General features: G+C 42.2%; 1 protein-coding gene across 13 annotated transcripts in view; it reads left to right on the forward strand.

The window, feature by feature from the left end:
* Positions 1 to 21167, forward strand: part of TNRC6B (trinucleotide repeat containing adaptor 6B) — a 149899-nt gene that overhangs the window by 103337 nt on the left and 25395 nt on the right. For 9 of the 13 annotated variants that reach the window (XM_081877569.1, XM_081877561.1, XM_081877570.1 and 6 more), the window contains 7 exons: positions 588 to 2912; positions 4916 to 5071; positions 7698 to 7876; positions 10018 to 10092; positions 11206 to 11251; positions 13884 to 14032; positions 19892 to 20059. In XM_081877569.1, the coding sequence (XP_081733695.1) occupies positions 588 to 2912; positions 4916 to 5071; positions 7698 to 7876; positions 10018 to 10092; positions 11206 to 11251; positions 13884 to 14032; positions 19892 to 20059 (3098 nt within the window). The remainder of the gene's footprint in view (positions 1 to 587; positions 2913 to 4915; positions 5072 to 7697; positions 7877 to 10017; positions 10093 to 11205; positions 11252 to 13883; positions 14033 to 19891; positions 20060 to 21167) is intronic. The other 4 variants (XM_081877567.1, XM_081877565.1, XM_081877566.1 and 1 more) reach the window with 3 other exon arrangements.

Raw genomic sequence — 21167 nt, forward strand, 5'->3', positions numbered from 1 at the left:
AGATGTTATCTTTGGGGAACTCTAAACAAGTACTGTTATTTTGTTTTTTCATCTAATTTGCACCTCTCTCACAAGCTAACCTTGAAAGTTAATTGGTACAATTGATGATGGCCCAGTTATCAATTTGCAGGACTAGGAGGTATTTTATTTGGCCTGATATGGTACTCTTCCTTACTGAGTATGGCACATAATGCATACAAAATTAAATGTGACATTGTTAAGAACATTAATGTAGCCCTTCTTGATCAAGCCAAGGTCTACCTAGTTCAACATTGGACTAGCTCCATGCCTCTGGAAAACCTATAAGCAGGCCTGAAGACTGAAGCCTTCCCATTGTCTGTCCCTATCGATTGGAATTCAAAGCCATACTGCCTCTGAACATCCAGGTGCCATTTAGGCTATGAATTTGTTAAATTCTTTTAAAAAGTCATCTCAGTTAGTGGGCACCATAGATGTTGTGATTGTGAATGTCATAAATGATGGCTTGTAAATACTTTAAAATTCAGAATAATGCAAATAACTGGTATGTGCTGTTTATCATTCTCCATGTGTTTATGTATAATTGTGAATAAGTTTCATTCTTTTAGATTCAACAACTGGAGGTGGTGCTTCTTCAAATTATGCAAATTCCACTTGGGGTCCTGGAGCCTCCTCCAACAGCACCAATGCCAACCCAACTCACGTCTGGGACGCGGTGATTGTAGACAGGTCTGACATGGAAGAGTGGCCTTGTATTGCCAGCAAAGATACTGAGTCTTCTTCCGAGAACACCACAGACAACAACAGTGCCTCGAACCCTGGCTTGGAGAAGAGCACTCTGCCAGGAAGCACCACTAGTAACAAAGGAAAAGGAAAAAACCAGTGCCAGTCTGGAAGCTCTGGTAACGAATGTAATCTTGGGGCCTGGAAATCTGACCCTAAAGCTAAATCTGTTCAATCTTCCAATCCTGCAGCAGAGAGTAATAGTGGTCTAGCAAGCTGGAGGAACTTGAGTGGGCAGGACAGAATTGGCCCCAGTTCTGGCTTCAGCAATTTCAACCCAAATAGCAACCCATCTGCTTGGCCAGCACTAATTCAGGAGGGCAATTCAAGGAAAGGGACTTCAGAATCTGATAATGGTGGCTCCAATGCACAGATTAGTACAGCAGGTCAGACATCTAGGGAACAGCAGTCAAAGATGGAAAATGCGGGTGTTAACTTTGTCTCTGGCAGAGAACAGGCTCAAATTCACAACACTGATGGACCAAAAAATGGAAACACTAACTCCTTGAACTTAAGTTCACCAAACCCAATGGAGAATAAGGGAATGTCCTTTGAAATGGGCTTTGGGAACCCCTCCAGGAACACTGATGCCCCTTCACAAAGCACTGGAGAGAGAAAGACTGGGAGTGTTGGGTCTTGGGGTACAGTTAGGGGGCCTTCTGGAATGGACAGTGTCTCTGGTCAAAGCAATTCTGGAAATCATGGGAACAATGGAAAGGATAGGGAGGACTCGTGGAAGGGAGCTTCTGTTCAAAAATCGAATGGGTCACGAAATGATTCTTGGGATAACAGTAACAGGTCTACGGGTGATGGGTCTTGGACCATTGGCCCTCAACACTCTAGTGAAAACAAATGGAGTGAAGGGAACAAAATGACATCAGGGGTGTCTCAGGGAGAATGGAAACAGCCGTCTGGGTCTGATGAATTGAAGATTGGAGAATGGAGTGGTCCAAACCAACCAAATTCTAGCACTGGAGCATGGGACAATCAAAAGGGCCACCCCCTTCCTGAAAACCAAGGCAATTCCCAGGCTCCCTGTTGGGGTAGATCTTCCAGCTCTACAGGAAGTGAGGTTGGAGGTCAAAGCACTGGAAGCAACCATAAAGCAGGAAGTAGTGACAGTCACAATTCTGGACGTCGATCATATAGGCCTACACATCCTGATTGCCAAGCAGTCTTGCAAACTTTGTTGAGCAGGACTGATTTGGATCCCCGAGTGCTTTCAAATACTGGCTGGGGTCAAACTCAAATCAAGCAAGATACTGTTTGGGACATAGAAGAGATGCCAAGGGCAGAGGGAAAGACTGACAAAGGAACTGAGGGGTGGGAGAGTTCTGCCATTCAGACAAAGAGCTCAGGGGGCTGGGGAGATGCACCCAGCCAAAGCAATCAAATCAAGTCTGGATGGGGTGAACTCTCTACTCCGACAGAGTGGAAAGAGCCCAAAAACACTGGAGGATGGAATGATTTCAAGAACAATTGTTCTAATTGGGGAGGAGGAAGACAAGAAGAAAAGGTGACAACATCTTGGAATGAGAATTCCAACAAAGACCCAGGGTGGAATGGACGACCACCTAATCAAGGGTGGTCTTCTGGAAAGAATGGCTGGGGAGAGGAAGTTGACCAAACAAAAAATAGTAACTGGGAAAGTTCAGGAAACAAGTCAATGTCAGGCTGGGGTGAAGCTGGTCAAAATGAGATTGGGACTTGGGGTAATGGTGCAAATACAAACTGTTCCTCAAAAGGAGGGTGGGATAATAATAAAAGAAATCCAGCATGGAATGATTCTGGTAGACAAGCCAATTCCTGGAATAATCAGCAACAGCAACACCATCCGCAGTCAGAAGCACCTGGCTCCTGGGGCCCACCACCACCACAGCCTCCAGGAAATGGGAGGTCACCCAATCCTAACTGGAACAGTGGGCCACAGCCAACTGCCTCAAAGGATGAGGAACCCAGTGGCTGGGAAGAACCATCCCCCCAATCAATTAGTCGAAAAATGGATATTGATGATGGCACCTCAGCGTGGGGAGATCCCAGCAGTTACAACTACAAGAATGTGAACCTGTGGGACAAGAACTCACAAGGTGGACAAGCTTCACGAGAACAGAATCTGCCAACTCCAAGGCCCAGCAAAGTAGCACCCTCAGGTATTCCTTTTATTTGCCTTCTTCATTGTAATGCAAACTAGTAAATGCAGATCTAAATATGGTGAGAGGGTACCTGCATTCTGTAGCTAGGTCTGTGTCATTTGAAATTTTGGAGACACAACTTCATATATCAAAGAGGTGTCTGTTTAATTATGGCTTCATGTGAAATGTTCACTGTTCACAAGTAAGGCTGTTTCCTGTGTCAGGGAACTGGGAGAGGGGAGCCCCAATGTGTTTAACTTGTGAAAGGGGGAATAGTGTTAACACAGAACAATCTGCAGCCAGTGGTGCTTGAAACTTCATCTGTATGTCACCGCAAGGATCCCATCCATGTGCAGTCTTGATCCTATTACTTAAGCTGAATGTATGTGTATATGTGCAAATACACCTGCTGAAGCTATGCCCTAAAAGGGTGTTTTTGCAAGCTACCAGCTTACTGTCACTAAAATTTTGAATTAAGACACCCACTTGTTACTATCAAGGGGATCTGTGAACAGTAGAAGGCTTCTACAGGGTGAGTCCTTTAAAAGAGGACCTGTGGATACAGAGTACACAAGTTCCACGGGGCCTCTTTTAAAAGACTCAACCTGTATATTTGTATTTCCTGCTGAACCAGGAACTTTGTGTATGATTCCCATAGCTGGATCCCATTGTTTAACCTCCAGGACCACATGTACTATTTTAGTGCTGAATTGGGGCCTCATCCTGATCACTGTCTTGGGGAATGGTGGTGAAGGGTCTGTGGGTATTGAATTCAGCTCTCTTATCCAGCTGGTGATTGGTGCTTTCAAAGCTGACTGGTATATGCAGTCTGTTGCTGTACACTATTATCTTTGGATTGTGGGTAAGGGGACTTGTCTCTCAAGATGCATCATTACCAGTAATGGTGGTTTTTGTGAGTCAGTTTGCATCCTTGTTTCTTCAGTAGAAATATATAGCTTCATCTACAGGCAGCATTGGGCCTGCAGTTAATTTACAGTAGGGGGTAGGGTATCTTTGGCCCGCATGCCAAATTTGATTTGCCCTGTCTCTCCATTTGGCCCACCAGGATGTTTTATCCAAGCCATACCCAACTACCCCACCAGTGGGGCAGATAATTATGGGTCTTTGTCAGAGGGGGCTGTTGCAAAGTGCTTGGGAAGCACTGAACACAGAAATTGCAAAACTCTTCACATCGCACTTCCAAAACATTCAACGATCACCTGGTTATGACATCAGATGATTTACCGGTGGATGGTCTTGCTTACCTGTCAAAGTTGGAATTGGGGGAGATCAAGATTTGACCTGCCAGGGCAAACATATTCCCTACCTCTGTTTTAAAGTAACAAATAGGATTAGTTAATGATTCAAATTATCCAATTTTTCTTGAATTACTTTGCTTTCCCTAGAAGTGACAATGTAATTCAGCAGCATTATGTAAAAAGCCATTTTTTTGTTGAATGTTCAACTGCAGTTAGGTGCAGCAAAGCACCCAGGCCCCCTTCTGTGTTGGGAAGGGTGATGTGCATCAAAAAAAGGGAGTGCTTATCCTTCCTTGCCAGTCACCTCCCCTCACCCAGTTTCTCTTACTTTCAACAATTGCAGACCCTTGGTTTTTCTAGCAAACTGCAAGTGTCTGCATATACAGTTTGTTACATTTCAATGTAACATGATTTTCCTCTTATATTACCATTTTTCTGACCTCATTCAGGTATATTTTTAAAACATTTGCTTAAAGTCTTTGCCTTAGCATATAGAACATATAATTATTGACAGAGTTTGTTTTGCGGATAGGATCAGACTCTCATTTTAGTACAATAATATTACATTATCACACTGTTTGTGTGTTTTTCTTTTACACTAAGAATCATGTGGTGTAAGAGTCAGAACAAACACTGAAGTATGACAGAATGGGGTCAGCAGTATAGAAATATGTAGATTTTTCTCAGTTGATGCTGTGCTAAATGTCAGAAAGCAACTTCAATTCATTAAAAGTGCATAATGAAAACTCTTTCTATATGAAGTCTGGAACAAAAGCACACCTCCTGCTCCAGATAATGGTACAGCTGCTTGGGGTGAACCAAATGAAACCAGCCCTGGATGGGGTGAAGCTGATGATACAGGGGCTTCTACAGGTTGGGGAAATGGACCCTCCACTGCACCAAATGCCATAAAACCTAGTGAGTACTTGCCAGTTGCCATTTCTGTAACAATTTTATGTACTTTTAGATAAAAAAAACAAATAGGTTTCTGAATGAGGGTATGGTGCTGCGCCCATGTCTGGTGTTTATTTCAGCTCTAGCATGGTAATAGAGGAAATTTTTACACACCTGATTGGATTAGTACTATATCTTGGGCAAAGATGGCATGGTAGGCAAGGAAGCAATGGAGGACCCCCCCCCTTTGTCAACCTAACATAAGGTAATTAGTCACTAATTGAAGCTCCCTGGTCCCTTGTAAGGTAGATAACAGAGGCAAGGTAAAATGTCAGTATTCATCAGAGTGGACTAGGCTGTTTGCGTCATTAAATGGTCAAGAAGCATGTAGTGCAGGGGTGGGAATCTCTGGCCCTCCAGATGTCAGTTAGACTCCCATCAGCGCCAGCTGATGACTAACAGTCAGTGATGATGGGAGTTGTAGTCTAGCAGTATCTGGAGGATCACAGATTCCCCATCTCTGATGTAGGCACTCTATTCTTCTGCTGTGAATCTTACGTGTGTTTGATGATAATTACCATTCCGATATAACAAAGTCTAATATACTTACTCCATGTTAATGCTTTTATCGGCCTGGTCAGATTATTGAAAATAGCACAATAATAATTCTGTTGGAGGGTTATGTGGTTAGGAATTGGAAAATGGCAGTAATCCAGGTGTATCTCTAAACCAAAGCAACTACTTCAGATTACCGTATTGGTCTGAATATGAGCCTCACTTTCCCCCAAATTCCGACCATGAAAAGTTAAAGTGTGTCTTATATTCGCAACCTTACGGTATGCAGCCAGGAGCATGGGGCACCCTGTGCATAGTCCCCTTCCTCTCCCCCAAGGCTGGGAAGGGAGAGAGCAAGGAGGGGGAAGGGCCACCAGGAATGCAGCATGGCTCCCCCCTCCCCAAAGTATATAATCAGGAGCAGTGAGGAATGGAGCAGCTTATATTTGGGTATTCCCCCCACATTATAAAGGTGCGGCTTATTTTGGGTGCGGCTTATATTTGGGCCAATACAGTAGTTATTAATATAGGTGGCTGCACTCCTACTAATTTATAGTGTACAGGTATAAAATTATTTACTACGTTAGAATTACTGGGTTGAATTCAACGTAGCACTAAGGAGATCGTTCCATCAGCACAATCATTTTTGCCTGCCTGAAGGAACTATCTCCCCTCCATGCTCAGATACCCAACCCTCCAGAGGCGGAATTGAAGGAGGCCCAGGGGAGGAGAATTGGGGGGGGGGGCCTTTGCACTAGCAAGAGTCCTTGTGCTAGCATCTTCTAGCATGGTGGGGTAGTTGAAACCTATCATTCTAATGCACTTTGTCACAAAACTTTGTTCTTTCAACAAAATACAGATCTCGCTAAAACAAAGTCTAAAGGCTATATTGTTAAATGTGAGGAAATGAGGGGAGCATGACAGAAACCATAAACCCCTTTATGGTTTCTTGAAAAGTAATGCCCTTGGGTGGTCAGAAGTTACAAATTTTATTTTGTGCATATATATAGGTGAGTTTTTCCAACTCTAGGAAGCTGAACTTTTAGGGTTACATATCAGCTTAGTGTTGTATTTCAAGTTTGGGCATCTTACAGGATTTTGAATCCTCATTAGTGCATTAATTGGAACACAAAAGTTTAAGCTTTAAGACAAGTGTAGTATAAAAGAAATCTCTAGTGGATGAAATTATTACTACAGTAATACTATTGGGGGCTTTTAAAAGTTACAGTGCCAGTATCGTACCTCTATATTTGCATGACATTAAGCAGAATTAGACTGCAAATTAGCCATTACCTTGATATCTAGTCACTAGTAGTAAGGGCAGTTTTCTAGTGCAGATGCATGCAACATGGTGCTGTTCAGATATTGTTGGACTTCCAAGCAGTATCTGGAGGGAACCATGTTGTTCACCCCTGTTCTAGGGTTTCTTTGTGGCTACTTGCAAGCTTCTGACCCTTCTCCTTTCATGTAGTATTACATTTCTGTAGAAAAGAGGTTCTCCTTGATAATGCAGCTAAAGGAATATTTTACTTGAAAAAAACCCACAGTTTTTATAACTGCTGCTATTTCTGTTCATTAACACCCAGACCTATGTCTTGTGGTATTTGGTGTCTTTTTGTTTGTCTCCTTTATTCCAATCAGAAAGCATTAAGGCTATTATCCTATGCACACATCTTTGAACTAACTCATATTGAATACAAGGAGACTTAACTTCTCAGCAAATACTGAGGTGGGGGGAATAACTTTGCTGTCTCCATTGTGGCTCCCATGGGCTCACTAAGGCAGCCTGCCCTTCACAATCTTCTGATTTTTATGCCTTTTTTGAGGGCATTGCCTGTATGTTCATGTTTTGTTTTGTGGTGTGTAGGTGTTCTTCCTATTTGGGGAGTAAGGTTCTGACCATTGTCATTTCTTCTTCTATAACATAGGCATTTTTTTGTGTTGACAGCAGTTTCTTAAACTTGCAAATGTGCCCCAGGGCCATAAAGGTTGAGGTTCTCTGCTGTAACCCCTTGATTTTGCCATGTGGTATAATAAAGTCAAGCGAGTTAATAATTGTGATTAGCTTTTGACAGTGTTTTCCTCCCCATCGAAGGTTCCAAACCACCTCAAGATGGTTGGGGGGATAATGATGGGCCAGTATCAGGAACAAGGCATTCCAGCTGGGAAGAAGAGGAGGAAGGAGGAGTCTGGAACACAGCAGGCTCTCAGGGAAGCAGTTCCTCCCATAATTCAACAAGCTGGGGACAAGGAGGAAAGAAACCACAGATTAAGGTGAGGAAATGCTTATATGGTGCAATATTTCTCTAGATACATGGAACATCAAACCTTTTAGGGTAACTGCTAGCAATAAATAATCTTAATTATGCACATCTGTTGGTATTGAATGATGGCACGTGTAATGACTGCTTAACTTAAGAATAGCCCTGCTGAATCAAGTCATTTGGTTCAGTATCCTGTTCTCACAGTGGCTAAGCAGATGCTCATGGGAAGCCCATAAGCAGGCTTTACTGCTGAATGCAGTTTTACTGGTTTTACTGTTGAATGCAACACATCATTGTTTGTATCTTTTGGGGTTTGCAAAAGTCTTCAGGCGTGGATACTTTTCAATCACTGTGCGCATTTTGGCAGAAAATGCCCTATGTTGCTTATTTCACTTGCTGACATCAGTCTCAGATATCAGCAAGCTGGGCTACAGGCATCCACTGAAATGTTTCTTGAAGTCTTCTGAGGGGAGTTATACAACATGCAGCCATTTTTTATTACCAAGGAAGGTGAAGTATGTCTGGAGTAAGATGGGGAGCAAAGTGCGTTGACATCCTTAATGGGTTGCCCAACTAAAAACTGGTTTCGGTGCAGTACAACCTTCTCTAGTCTAATACCTTCAGATGTTTGGAACGGCACCTCCCATCAGTGTCAACCACAAAGCCAGTGGTAAGTGGAATAGAGTTACAGTCCAAAGGATCTGGATGGCATCATGTTGGGGAAGGCTGGTGTAGTATTAATTACATGCATCACCTGGGAACATTTGTTTCTTCAGCTGTAAGTAACTGAAAGCTTAAAATCAGAGATAATTTCAGTGGCAAAAACACTTTTAGCAAAAGCATAAAGCAATGGACATATCAAGGACAAAAACTAGCCCAATTCTCCCCTGCATCTTAGTTCACTTTCAGAAGGTATGAGAAATAGACACTTACAAAGCTAAAAGAGCTACCTAACAACTTTGTAAAGTAAGAAAATAATGAAATTGTAGCTTTTTAAAGAAGATAAGCTGAATTTATTTTGAGTTTCTTCAAATGTGATGAATTTCCTACGTTAGGAAACGTGTGGAAATTGCTGTAGGTAACTGTCCCTTTTTTTACTGCATGGAGATTGGAGATTGCAGTTGTTTCACTACACACAAGTTATACCCCAGGGCATGATCTGAGGGCACATTTTTCAGCCACCTTGCTGAAACTTAAGCAGCTCTGTGTCTGGTCAGCTACTGAACCCCTTGTACACTGTATTCAGTTCCATGATGGTAGAAAGGCAGGATAAGTGTACTAAATAAATAAATATCTACATAAGAAATTTTATATTGTTAGACTGATATGTTCGTCTTTGAATATGAGGGGTTGGATCCAATGCTGCAGCTCTACTTACGCAACAGACTTCTGTGTGCACAATTGTGCTTCTTTTTCCTCTCCTGTCCCTTCAGCCCCTCATATGACCTCAAAATCAGCTCTGTAGGCTTGGGGGACCCTCAGTAGATTTTGATGATGTTGAAGAGAGAAAGCAGAAGTCCTGTTGTATGAGTGGAGCTGTGCTTGCACAGCACTGGATACAACCCTAAGTGTACTGTTCAGCTGATAGATGGTTTATGGGCCTGGCCAGTGTGATATTCTTTTTGACTAACATGTTTCAGTGCTAAAGTTAAAGGAATCCTGCCAACCAGTAAATGCAGGGATTGTTGTCTTTTTGTTTCCTTCCTTGGGGTTTTAAATTGTTCTAATCCTTTAAGTTTGTATTTCATGGAGTTATTTCTTAGTGAATTACTTCAAATAATGGGTTCTGATATTTCTTTGGCTCTACTGACATTATGCTAACAGAATAAACCTGTTAAAGAGATTGAAGAGCTTGCAGGAATTTATCATCTGCTCCATTTCCTAAATTCTGTATACCTTAAGTTTCCAAGGAATAATAGTAACAGTATTTGGTAAATCTGCTTAGTATTTTAATAAACCTTCCTAACCAGCCCCCACTGTAAGGTAGGCCCTTTCGCTAAAGAAGAGAGAACCAAGGCTTGAGCAGCATGTCTAAAGCTTACTGGGTTTATTTATGACATTTGTTACTTGAAACAGGGAATTGCTTTTTTAAGCTTTCATTCTTAGTCACTGCATGGTGAAATAAACTGATAAATTGTTTCTTTGCTTTAGTGTTCGTTAAAAGGAGGAAGCAGTGATTCGTGGATGAATTCTTTATCTGATCAGATGTCAAATATGGGATTACTAGTAAGGCTTTTAAAATGTCATAATTATGTTTTATATAAACTGTTTACTGACCCGTATTTAACAGACTACAAACAGCTATCTGTCCTAGGCACCTCCATGAATAAGTATTGTCTACAGGTGACCAAGCTGGGAAGCTTTTGCCTTCTGGATGAGATACAGGGTGGAATTCAATAAAACACTAAGGAAATAGTTCTGTTGGGCAAGCAGAAATGCTTGCACTGATGGAGCAATATCTTTTCTCCACCTATGGGCTTCTCCGGGACATTGCCCAACCCTCCAGAAAGGATTTATGGGAACCTTTGCTCTAGCTTCTGCTAGTGAAATCGGATAGTTAAATTTGGCCTGAGATCCTCAATTATTTATTTAGTTATTTATATAGTGTTTTATAGGTGCAATCCAGTTGAAAGCAGTGTGTAATATAAATTTAGATCAAACACAGAGTGTATTATGTATACATTCTAAGCTACTGTAAGTGAGGAGAACACAGACAAGTTTCTGTGCTGGACTTTATGGGGGGGCGGGGGAGTTGGAGAACACACTGCTTGGCATATGGCATATTTTTTTTAATAGCCAATTAGGAGGGAAGCTATTGTAGTGCTGTGATAATGCTTTTGTTACTCCTGAGAGTCACCCAGGGTTTGGTAGCAAATGCCATGTCAATCCAAACTCCAGCTCACTGGGTTAAATAGTTGCACCTTTCCAGAGTTACGGGAACATCCTGTCCCATACTGCCAACACAAGGATTACTTGGCAGCACATTTTAAGACTAGATGCATCTTGAGGATGAAGTAACATTCTGGCTGCTGTTCTCAGAATATAATCCCTTGACTACAGAAATGTCAGGATAGAGAGGTTTGTGTCCAGAGCAGCTGTCCAGCTATTTTTCTCTCTGTTTCTCTGTGCTATTGGTTCATACATTTCTGGCTGTATTTTTGGACACACATCACCACCAGCAATTAGAAAAGGCTATGCTCAAGGTTAGTTCAGTATGCTATTTTTAAGCCTGCCAATTCACCTCTTTAATTTATAAAATGCATGCCCCCCCCAAAAAAATACTGGATTTTATATTGAACAGCATAATACTTTCTAGTGTTTTTTCTCTTTCTTTTCCAGAATCAAACTGAAGACACTCCGGGCAGTAAAATGGACTTATCAGTAGGTGTGTACCTAATATGGCAATAAGAAAAACTGATTTGGTTCATGAGGCTGAAGTGCTTGGCTTTGAAAACAGTATAATAAAGCAGTATGTGGCCTTTTGCAAAATGATTTTAGAACAGCTTAAGGACCTTTTATATAATTTGGTGTGTAACTGATGACAATGAAAGAATGAAAGTTTGAGCTAGGATAATGGAAAGGGACTAAGTCTGGTTACTGAGTGCATTAATAAACAGACCGTCCTTGCACAAAGTCCGTTTGTGATAACTGGGTTTCGTTCTGTTGAATAGTACATAATGATTCATGGACTTCTAGAGAAAATGTCAAAGACCTACTGTGGAGAAAGAAAAACTGATTTGCTTAGTGTTAGTATGAAGGGAGGTTTTTGTGTGTGTGTTTTTACAGTATTTATAGCCCACTCTTCATTGAATGTTTTCATTCCCAGAGCAGGGAGCAAATGAAAATAAACAGAAAAACAATATAAACAATTTGTATATAAATGAGACCCATAAACAAATAAAAAAAATTATCTCAAGGTAAACAAGCAAAATTACAACAACATAAATTAATATTTCCCATTTAACAAATACAAGCCTCACAGTCAGCTGGGCTGTAAGGCAGTGATGTGCAGTTGGGTTTGCTGGCCTCTCCCATCTACCTTCTCTATACTAGCTAGCACAGATGGTATTCAGGGTCCTCCAGGGTCTTGGGAAGAGGGTCTGTGGCCTGAAAGGCAGTCAGTAAACCACAGCTGATGTTTCTCTCCTGCTCAGTACTGGGGAAACTTGCAGGCCTCAAGATCAGCAGGACTGCCAGGTAGTGATGCTTTTAGGATGTTGCTTGTCTGAGTGGGTGGAATCAGTTTTTTTCTGTCAACAGCTTAACTAAATGAAGCTTCCCCGTCTTAGAGAAGATTGTCATGACAGAGCTCTGTAAAATTATAACCACTTGAAGGAGAAACAGACTGATAACTTACCTAAATTGTCAGAACTCATTCTAGAAAGTAGTTATAGAGGACTTATGCTTATGCAAAGTTCCATCTTGCCCCTCATGTGCTTTAATGTCTATTTGTAGCCACTGGGGGACGTATTCAGAAAATGATGTTTCCCAACATGATTGCAGTGTCAGCAGTATGCTGATGATATCCAGCTCTGTTTCTCATTTTCATTTCAAGTCAGGTGAGGCTATGTGCTAGACCAGTTTCTAGAGGCAGCAATCCATTGCTCAGAGAAGCGGACACGGAGCAATGGATCCAAACTACAAGAAAGAAGATTCCACCTAAACATTAGGAAGAACTTCTGACAGTAAGAGCTGTTCGACAGTGGAATTTGCTGCCAAGGAGTGTGGTGGAGTCTCCTTCTTTGGAGGTCTTTAAGCAGAGGCTTGACAACCATATGTCAGGAGTGCTCTGATGGTGTTTCCTGCTTGGTAGGGGGTTGGACTCAATGGCCCTTGTGGTCTCTTCCAACTTTATGATTCTATGATTCTAGGGAGAAATAAAAAAAGGCTGAATCCTGACAAGATAGAAGCCCCGGTTCTTGGGTCTGGGAATTGGGTAGGTGAACGCACCCACAAACAGCAGGTGCAAAGTTAGGGGGGTTGTCAGGATTCAGCCTTCTTTTATTTGCCCCCGTTGCTCCCTCTAGACACTGGTCTAGCACATTTTGTGCCCCTCAAGTCCTTGGGCCTCCAGTGTGCGAGTGCCTTTTTTTACTCTTGCTGGTTTGCCAGCTATGTCTGTTTCTGGACAGATATCCTGCCAGGGTTACCCACCCCCTAATAATATTCCATTTAGATTCTAATACGCTGTACATGGGCACACCTTTGAAGATGGTCTGGAAGTGACAGTAATGCAGAATACATTCTGTCAGAATGTTAGCTCATATCACATAAACTCTGATTCTGAAAGATCTGCATTGGCTGCCTGTATGCTTCCAGATGGAATTTAAGGTGCCATTATTCACCTACAAAGCCCTAAATGACTTGAGACCCAAATATCTAAAATGCCGTATTTACTCGAGTCTGATATGCCATTGAATCTAATTTGCACCTCAATTTTCAAAACCTTGAAACCAAAAAAAGGATTTTCTGGCAAATGTAAATGTCCCATCAAATCTAATGTGCACCTTAATTTTTGCAACGTAATTTGGCCAAAAAAGTGAGCATTAGATTCGAGTAAATACAGTAATCATTGTCCCTTTATCTAGGAACTAGGCCCTCCCTGCACATCCCACCATCAGGACAAGTATATTCTGAGGTCCCGCCCCCCCTCCCCCCCCCCCCCGGGTTATGGAATGCCATTGCCTTGGAAGTATAACTGGCACCAATATGTCTGGTGTTTCAGCAGCAGGTAAAGGCCTACTTGTTTGCCTGAGTCTTTGCAAAGACATAATGTGTTCTTACCTGCTCCTTTGATTTTATAGGAATTACTATAGCTGAACATTAGATCATATGATGAAGGGTAGGCTAAAAATGTATTTAATACATTTATAGTAAGGCCGCTAAGGAATTTTTGTAGTTATTGTAGTATATGAGTATAAGTGGAAAATACTTCATTTAGTAATTTATGAAGTGTTGCCGCAAACCTATAACAGCCACTCATATGAATGCTTCCACTTCCCCCTTTTTCCTTTCAGGTGGTCTCCAAGATAAGAAATTTGATGTGGATAAACGAGGGATGAATCTCGGGGATTTTAATGACATTATGAGAAAGAGTCGGCCAGGTTTTCGTCCTCCTAATTCCAAAGACATGGGAGCCCCAGATAGTGGGCCTTACTTTGAAAAGGTAAGACACATTTTGCTTGTAAAAATTTTTCTTTGAGGGGAGATAAAATGCTTGTTTGGGGCAAATGAGAAGAAATGGGGTGAACTGAACACATGGGTGATCTTTGGAGTAATTATTACTGTTCTGGAAAAACACTTCAGGAGAGTCCTCAATCATGTGTTTGTATGAAAAAAAATACCATATTTTTTGTCCCATAGGACGCACCTAGGTTTTTTTTTGGGGGGGGGGAATAAAGGAAAAAACATTTTCCTTTATTCCCCCCCCAAAACCAGGTCGGGGAAGCTAAACCAGGTCGGGGAACAGCGGTATGGCGGCACTCCGCCTCCCCGCTGTCCCCTGAGCTTGTGGGGCTGGCGCTGGGGAGAAGCGCGCTTCTCCCCAGCACCAGCCTCCAAACCAGGTCGGGGAACAGCGGTATGGCAGCGCTGCGCCTCCCCGCTGTCCCCCGAGCTTGTGGGGCTGGCCGATGTCTGCCTGGCGTGCGGGGCGCTCTGCTTCAGGGCGCCCTGCGTGCCGGGCGGCAGGCTGCTATCCGCAGCATAGGGAGCCCTGCAGGAACTCCCGCAGGGCTCCCCACGCTGCGGATGTCTGCCCGGCGTGAGGGGCGCTCTGCTTCAGGGTGCCCCGCCGGGCGGCAGGCTGCTGTCCGACCCCTCTCGCTCTCCAAGCTTCAGCGAAAGCCTGTATTCGCCCCATAGGACGCACACAGATTTCCCCTTCATTTTTGGAGGGGGAAAAGTGTGTCTTATAGGGCGAAAAATACGGTAACTTTTTATTCTGAATGTATTGTACATTTCCAACATTTGCCCCTAAAAGTTACTGGATGGTTTTGCTAAGACTTGAGTGCCAAATTAAAAAGTACAACAATGATGAGACAATACTTTTAATACATGCACCAGCCCTTTCCTCAAAAAATAGTTGGTTCCCAAAGGCCTGCTGAAATAGAACTGTCTTCACCTGCCAGCAGAAGGACAGCAAGGGGGAAGTCAGCCTCACTTCTCTAGGAAGGGAGCCTCAGGAGTCTGGGATAAGCGACTGAGAAGGCCCTTTCCTTCATTCCCACAAAGCATGCTTGTGAGGGTGACACGGGGCTGAAATCTTAATGGCGAGCCCCATCAGGTTCATATGAGGGAATATGGTATTTCAGATAGCCTGAACCTAAGCTGCCAAACACTGAGTCAACCTCTTCACCCTGCTATCCACTATGATCCTAAGGTCTCATTCCTAGTCAGTCATTCACAGTTCAGACCCCAAGGGTGTATATTTGAAATTAAGGTTTTCACCCAACATACATCACTTTATACTTGTTAACACAGAATTGCATTTGCTTTTTTACAGTCCGTTCACTCAGCTCGTAGAGGTCCTTTTGGTCTTTTTAATGACCCTGAACAATTTAGTATCTTCTGCCATGGATTACCCCTAACTCATTTATGATCAGGGCAAAAAGCACAGGTCCCAATACTGATCCACTTCCTGCATTTCTTAATTTGAAGAACTGTCCATTTATTCCCATTCTGCTTCTTGCTACTTAAACAATTCCCGATCCAAAAGAGGACCTCTCTTATTCCATGACTGCTAAGCTTACTCAGGAGTCTTAGATGAGGTACCTTTTCGGGGGTAAATTGAAAGTCCAAGTGCACGGTCAGCTGGATCACCTCTGTCTATATGTTTGTTGACACGCTCAAAGAATTCTAATAGTTTTGTGAGAAAGGACTTGGCGTTCCAGAAACTATGCTTATTCAACTTCAGCGAGACTTATTATTCCATATTCTTGATTATTTTATGTTTAACAATTCTTTCCACCAGTTTTTCTGGAACATAGTTAAGATAACTGGCCTGTAATTTCCAGGATTGGTGTTAAATTAGTTACTTTCCAGTCCTCTGGTATGAAAACTTATCTGAGGAATAAGTTACATTTTTTTGTTAGAAGATCTGCAATTTCCCATTTGAGTTATTTGATGCCATGTGGACCCAGTGATTTGTCAGCTTTTATTTTGTCTTTAGGCTTACAATTTCATCTCTCATCACCACTGTCTGCCTAAGTTCCTCAGACTTCCCTCCTGCAAAAGTTAGTTGCAGCACTGGACTCTGTCCTATATCTTCCATTGTGAAGACAGACACAAATAATTAATTTAACTTTGCCACAATATTCTCATCCTCCTTTTGCACACATTTGACTCTCTTGTCATCCAAGGGTCCAACCATCTCTTTAGATGATCTCCTGCTACTAATGTATTTAAAGAACTTATTGTTGTTGGTCTTTGTACTTTTAACATAGTGCTCCTCAAATTCTTTTTTACCATCTCTTTATTGTCTGTTTGCCAAAGTTTGTGTTCCTTTTTGTTCTCTACTTTTGGGTAAGACCTCCATTTTTTGAAGGCAGTCTTATCTTCATTAGTTCATGTTATGAGGAAGCAGATTCCACAGGACACATAAATCAGTAATCTGAAGATGATGGAGACAGCAGGTCAGGTAGAGTCCCAACCTGTGATCAAGATCTAAGAGCATAAACATTGGGAAGTAAAAGGCACTACAAGGCAGGCATTAAGCATACATGTAGATCAACAATAACAGCAATAAGATGCAGAGTTGTCAGGATCCTGCTCAAGTCACTGAGAGCTGATCGCTTGTTCTCATGGAGTCTCAGTTTTAACCAAGCCCTCACATATATATCCTGGCACTGATTACCCCTCCCACGCGCTACCTACTTGGCAGAGGACTGGAGAGCCTTATAGAGGCAGCCCTTGAGCCAAGCACCCCATCACCCTTCCATATGCTCCCATCAGATGTTCTGCTTGTGTTGGTCTGAAAGACTGGTTTTCAAACAGTGCGCCGTGGCACCCTGGGATGCCTCAAATGATGGTCAGGGGTGCCGCGGGCAACACAGGCTTCTGTCCCTCCTTCCTTCCTTCCTTCCTTCCTTCCTTCCTTCCCTCCCTCCCTCCCTCCCTCCCTCCCTCCCTCCCTCTGAAACCCTCTTGCATCTCTGCCTCCCAAAGGCTTGCACAGCTGTTTGTTGCAGCAGCCCTGGCTACAAGCATCCCAGGCAAATAGTGCCTCTGGGTTGGCCAAGGGGTGCTAGTTACCAGGAGCTGAAGTGCCTCACAGACCAGGGGTGGCTGCGGCTACCTGGAGGATTCCCAAGAAGAATGGAGAGGAGAGGAAGCTAAGAGAACACTCCACAAAGGAGGGTGTTTGAAAAAGGGTGAGAGGCTGCCAGCTCTTCAGGCAAGGGGTGACATAACTGCGTTCCTGAGCCCTATAGGGGTGCTGCAGAAAGACTGTAGTTGGTCAAGGGAGCTGTGGACTCAAAAAGGTTGAAAATCTCTGGACTAAGGAGAATGAGTCAGGCCCTGGTTCCTCTGGGGACTGCAGCTTGGGGCTGCTCTTTCCATTTCCAGCTCAAGGACCTTGTATTCCAGAGTTTCCTGGCTGTCAGATTCAGGCTTGCCATTGAGATTTCAGCTCATTTCCTGTGCCACTAGTTTGCTCAACCTAGTTGGTACCTTTTATCTCTGTCAGAATTCTGGCTGCTGTTCCAGGTCTAGGCCATGACCTCAACTATGGTTCCTTTGTCTGTTTTTACCCTGTTGGAATTCACAATGCAGTATACGCCTATTTCCTGGGACCCTGAACTTACTGAATTAGAAGAGAATCAACTTACATATTCTCAAAGAAGTTCCATCCAAATTTCAGCTTCATTTTGGTGACAGATTTGAGGATCAGACACTCATTGCTACAACCATACCCTCAGTGCACAGTGGGTTAGAAAAAACACAGTATGGATTTATTTGGAACCTGGACTGCTGGTCAATATATTTCCCTAAAGATTCATTAGAATCACAGAATTGTAGAGTTGGAAGGGACCACAAGGGTCATCTAATCCAGCCTCCTGCAATGCAGGAATATTTTGCCCAACTTGGGGCTGAACCCATGACCCTATAAGAGTCTCACACTCTACAAACTGAGCCATCTCATACTGGGACAGAGTTAAACTTTTAAAAAGTCCTGCTTCCAATTCCTCTGAATTAAGACATGTGTCATTTGGAATCAAGAAACATACTTCTAGTCAACACAAGTAAGAAACTTCAGAGCCATCAAATTATTTCAGAACTTGGTTATTTTTGTAACCATTTGCAATGGACCCCCTCCACCCAAGGTATCTGCTCTGCTTTTTAATGCCAGATGATGTATCTCATTTACTTAACACTTAATCTCTTAACCACTGGGTCATTTCTTAATACTACAAGAAATAATCAACCCAGCATTGTAATACACTTTTTACCAGTGCCAGATCCTCAAGTTGAGATGGTACCTAGTGTTGTTCTTTTCTGGCTTCTGGTAGGTTTGGTCCTGACATAACAAAACCATAATGTCCTCTGTTTAATTACTTAAAAGAAGAGAAGATCTCAGACCTCTGTTTCTTTGACATCACCTAAAGCTAGGAATTTACCCACAGAAAGAAGGTACCTGATCCATTTCCTTTTGATAGGATTCCAACCAAAATTGCAGTTGCCATAGAATCAAGTGTATCAGGTTATTAATGCTGAAGGACCCTTCAAAATTCTATACCTATACAATCTTACACAAAATAAATTTGCTCAGAGTCATCCCTAAAGTCTTCTAGTGTGAGCAGACAAGAATTTCAGTGTTCAAGTATTGCATCAGGTATACAACTTTAAAAACTTGGAGCACCCTTGTAGACTACTTTTCTTGGTTTTTGTCTGCTGTTTGGCCTGGTCTCTGGCTGTTGAAATAGTGGGGGTTTTTTCTGTACCTAGCCGTGCTTGTAAAGAACACAGCCAAATTCAAAAGCCCTGTTTGTCACCACTAAGTTTCTGTATTATTTGTTTTTTGGAGAATGACATAGCCAATGGCTATTATAGAGGTAGCTGAAGCAGAATATCTCAGAAATACAATTTCTAGAAATGAGGAGCATTCAGGGAGCCCCAGAGTCAGGTCTCAAAGAGGGGACTTTGATGGCTATTTCATATTTTTGCATTTACATAAATAGCACTTCCATGAAACAGCAGCTAAGTTAGCCCTAAGCTGCCTTAAATATGGCTTGATTCTCACATAGGCAGTAGGGAATTGTATTGTCCAGAGTAGCCAGTGTCTACCTCAAGCTGAAAACAACAGCACTTCACCAAAACTGCCTCCATCTTCCTGGGCTATCAGTCTTTCTCTTCTGATCAGGGAGTGAGGAATTTCAGCATTCTGCACTGCCCTTGCTGGCTGACACTGTGCACCAGAGACAGATAAGGACGTTAACCTGAGAAAATGAATCAGTCAGTGTTTATTTTTTGTGTTTGGTTCTAAAGAGCTTTTGGTAACAAAATACTCCATGTGAGGATGTTCATTCTCTTGCTTTGTAAGAAAGATGGACATACTAGTGTCAGTCGAGTAGTGCTTATAATAATGTACTGGATGGAAGATCTTTAAATTGCCCAAGAACCGATATATTATTCTGATGAGATTTCTTTATTCTTCACCTGCCTGAATTCTTCTGCTTGCCTCATCTGCTCTAGGTGTTACTCAGTTGTAGATCTCCTGAAAAGAAATAAAATTTTGTCAGCAAATAGAAATATTGCATCTCTTTTATTGAAGATTATCACTTCCACAAGCAGGGCAGCATTAGCTATGGGTAAAGGTTTTTAAGTATTGAATTGATTGTTCTGACTTGTCTCCTTTTAGTCCATATTTCCAAAGTAAGTAGTGTACTTTGTTGGAACATATCCTTTTAATGGTTAAAATCATACTAATTTTGCATAATCTTGGTCATTCATGGTCACTCTCTCTCTTCTTGCATTCTGTTGCTTCACTAACCAACTCCTGCTGATTGGCTACTTATTTCTTCAGCTGACTTTGCCTTTCTCCAATCAAGATGGGTGCCTTGGGGATGAGGCTCCCTGCTCTCCCTTCTCCCCTTCTCCCAACTACAAGCTTTCTCCCTCTGGTTCCACACTACCCGTCTGCCTTGGGGCAATCGGCTCAGGGCTCAACCCCCAAAACTTCGCTGCTAGACAAGTAAGGAGGTCACATTCTTGGTTATATTACTTCTTGGCTGCATCCTATAGTTAATCCTTGTCAGCTTGGTTTTTGCACCCATTTTTTAAATGTTTTTTTCATGGAAAATGTAGTAAGATAAATCTCAAATTCAGGAACCCACCAGTCTTTATTGCTTCCTTCCAGACATTCAATATGTTGCTTATGTCTGTTACTTTGATCCCTTACTAATACCTCACAACAGTCTGTGAGTTTACTTTCTCAAAGAAAGTAATTAAAAGTCGGGGAATAAACATTTTGGAACCCAGTGCAAAAATAAACACTTTCCCCCTTGTTCTAAAAAACAAATTTGGCACTAAAACTTCATACTATATTTATGCAGTAGTTACTCTGTTTAAATTTGTATGTGTGTTTGCTCTTAACTTATCCTAGAGCAGTTTTGAAACCGAAGAAGAGACTAACAATTCTGTCCGTTTGGAAATCTCTAAGAATAACAACACAAGCTATAACCACATCTACAAATGTTTTTCTAAAGGTTAATATGTATCGTGAATGTATCCCTGCAAAGGGACTAGGTCACTTCTACTGGAATTTGTTTTCAAATTGAATATGCAAGAGACACCTGGCACAAAATGTTGCAGTGTGCTGTGTTCCCTGTTCTGAATTCCAGACACCAGTCCACCCCACCACCACCCCACGCCTGTTTTAGAGTCAATTCCCCACACCTCCAAACAGTCTGCATTACACGGCCTCTGAGCATGCTCAGATCCCATTGGGCTGTTTTGGGGTTTCCCTTCCCCTGAGTCTGCTGATACCTCTCTTTTGTATATGATGGCACTGTTTTGACTGTGTAAGCAGTGGCGCGTTCTCTCTTAGAATATTGGAATTGCTTTACTGTGTATGATTAAATGCAGTTTGAGGACTGCTTAAGACCTTTGAGTAACTTTCCATATTAAATAAAGAAGCATCTAAAAACAATGAAGTCCATCATATTAGGTAGTTCTTAATATTTTCTTCTGCTATATGTAATAAGTAATAAATACTGCTATCTATAGTATTCAAACACAAAAGACAAATCCCTTTAAATATAAACATTGCTTATCTTTTCTCTGCACCTTCTTTTCTCCTC

Source organism: Podarcis erhardii (assembly GCF_964252035.2).
Source record: "Podarcis erhardii genome assembly, chromosome: 10".
Lineage (NCBI taxonomy): Eukaryota > Metazoa > Chordata > Lepidosauria > Squamata > Lacertidae > Podarcis > Podarcis erhardii.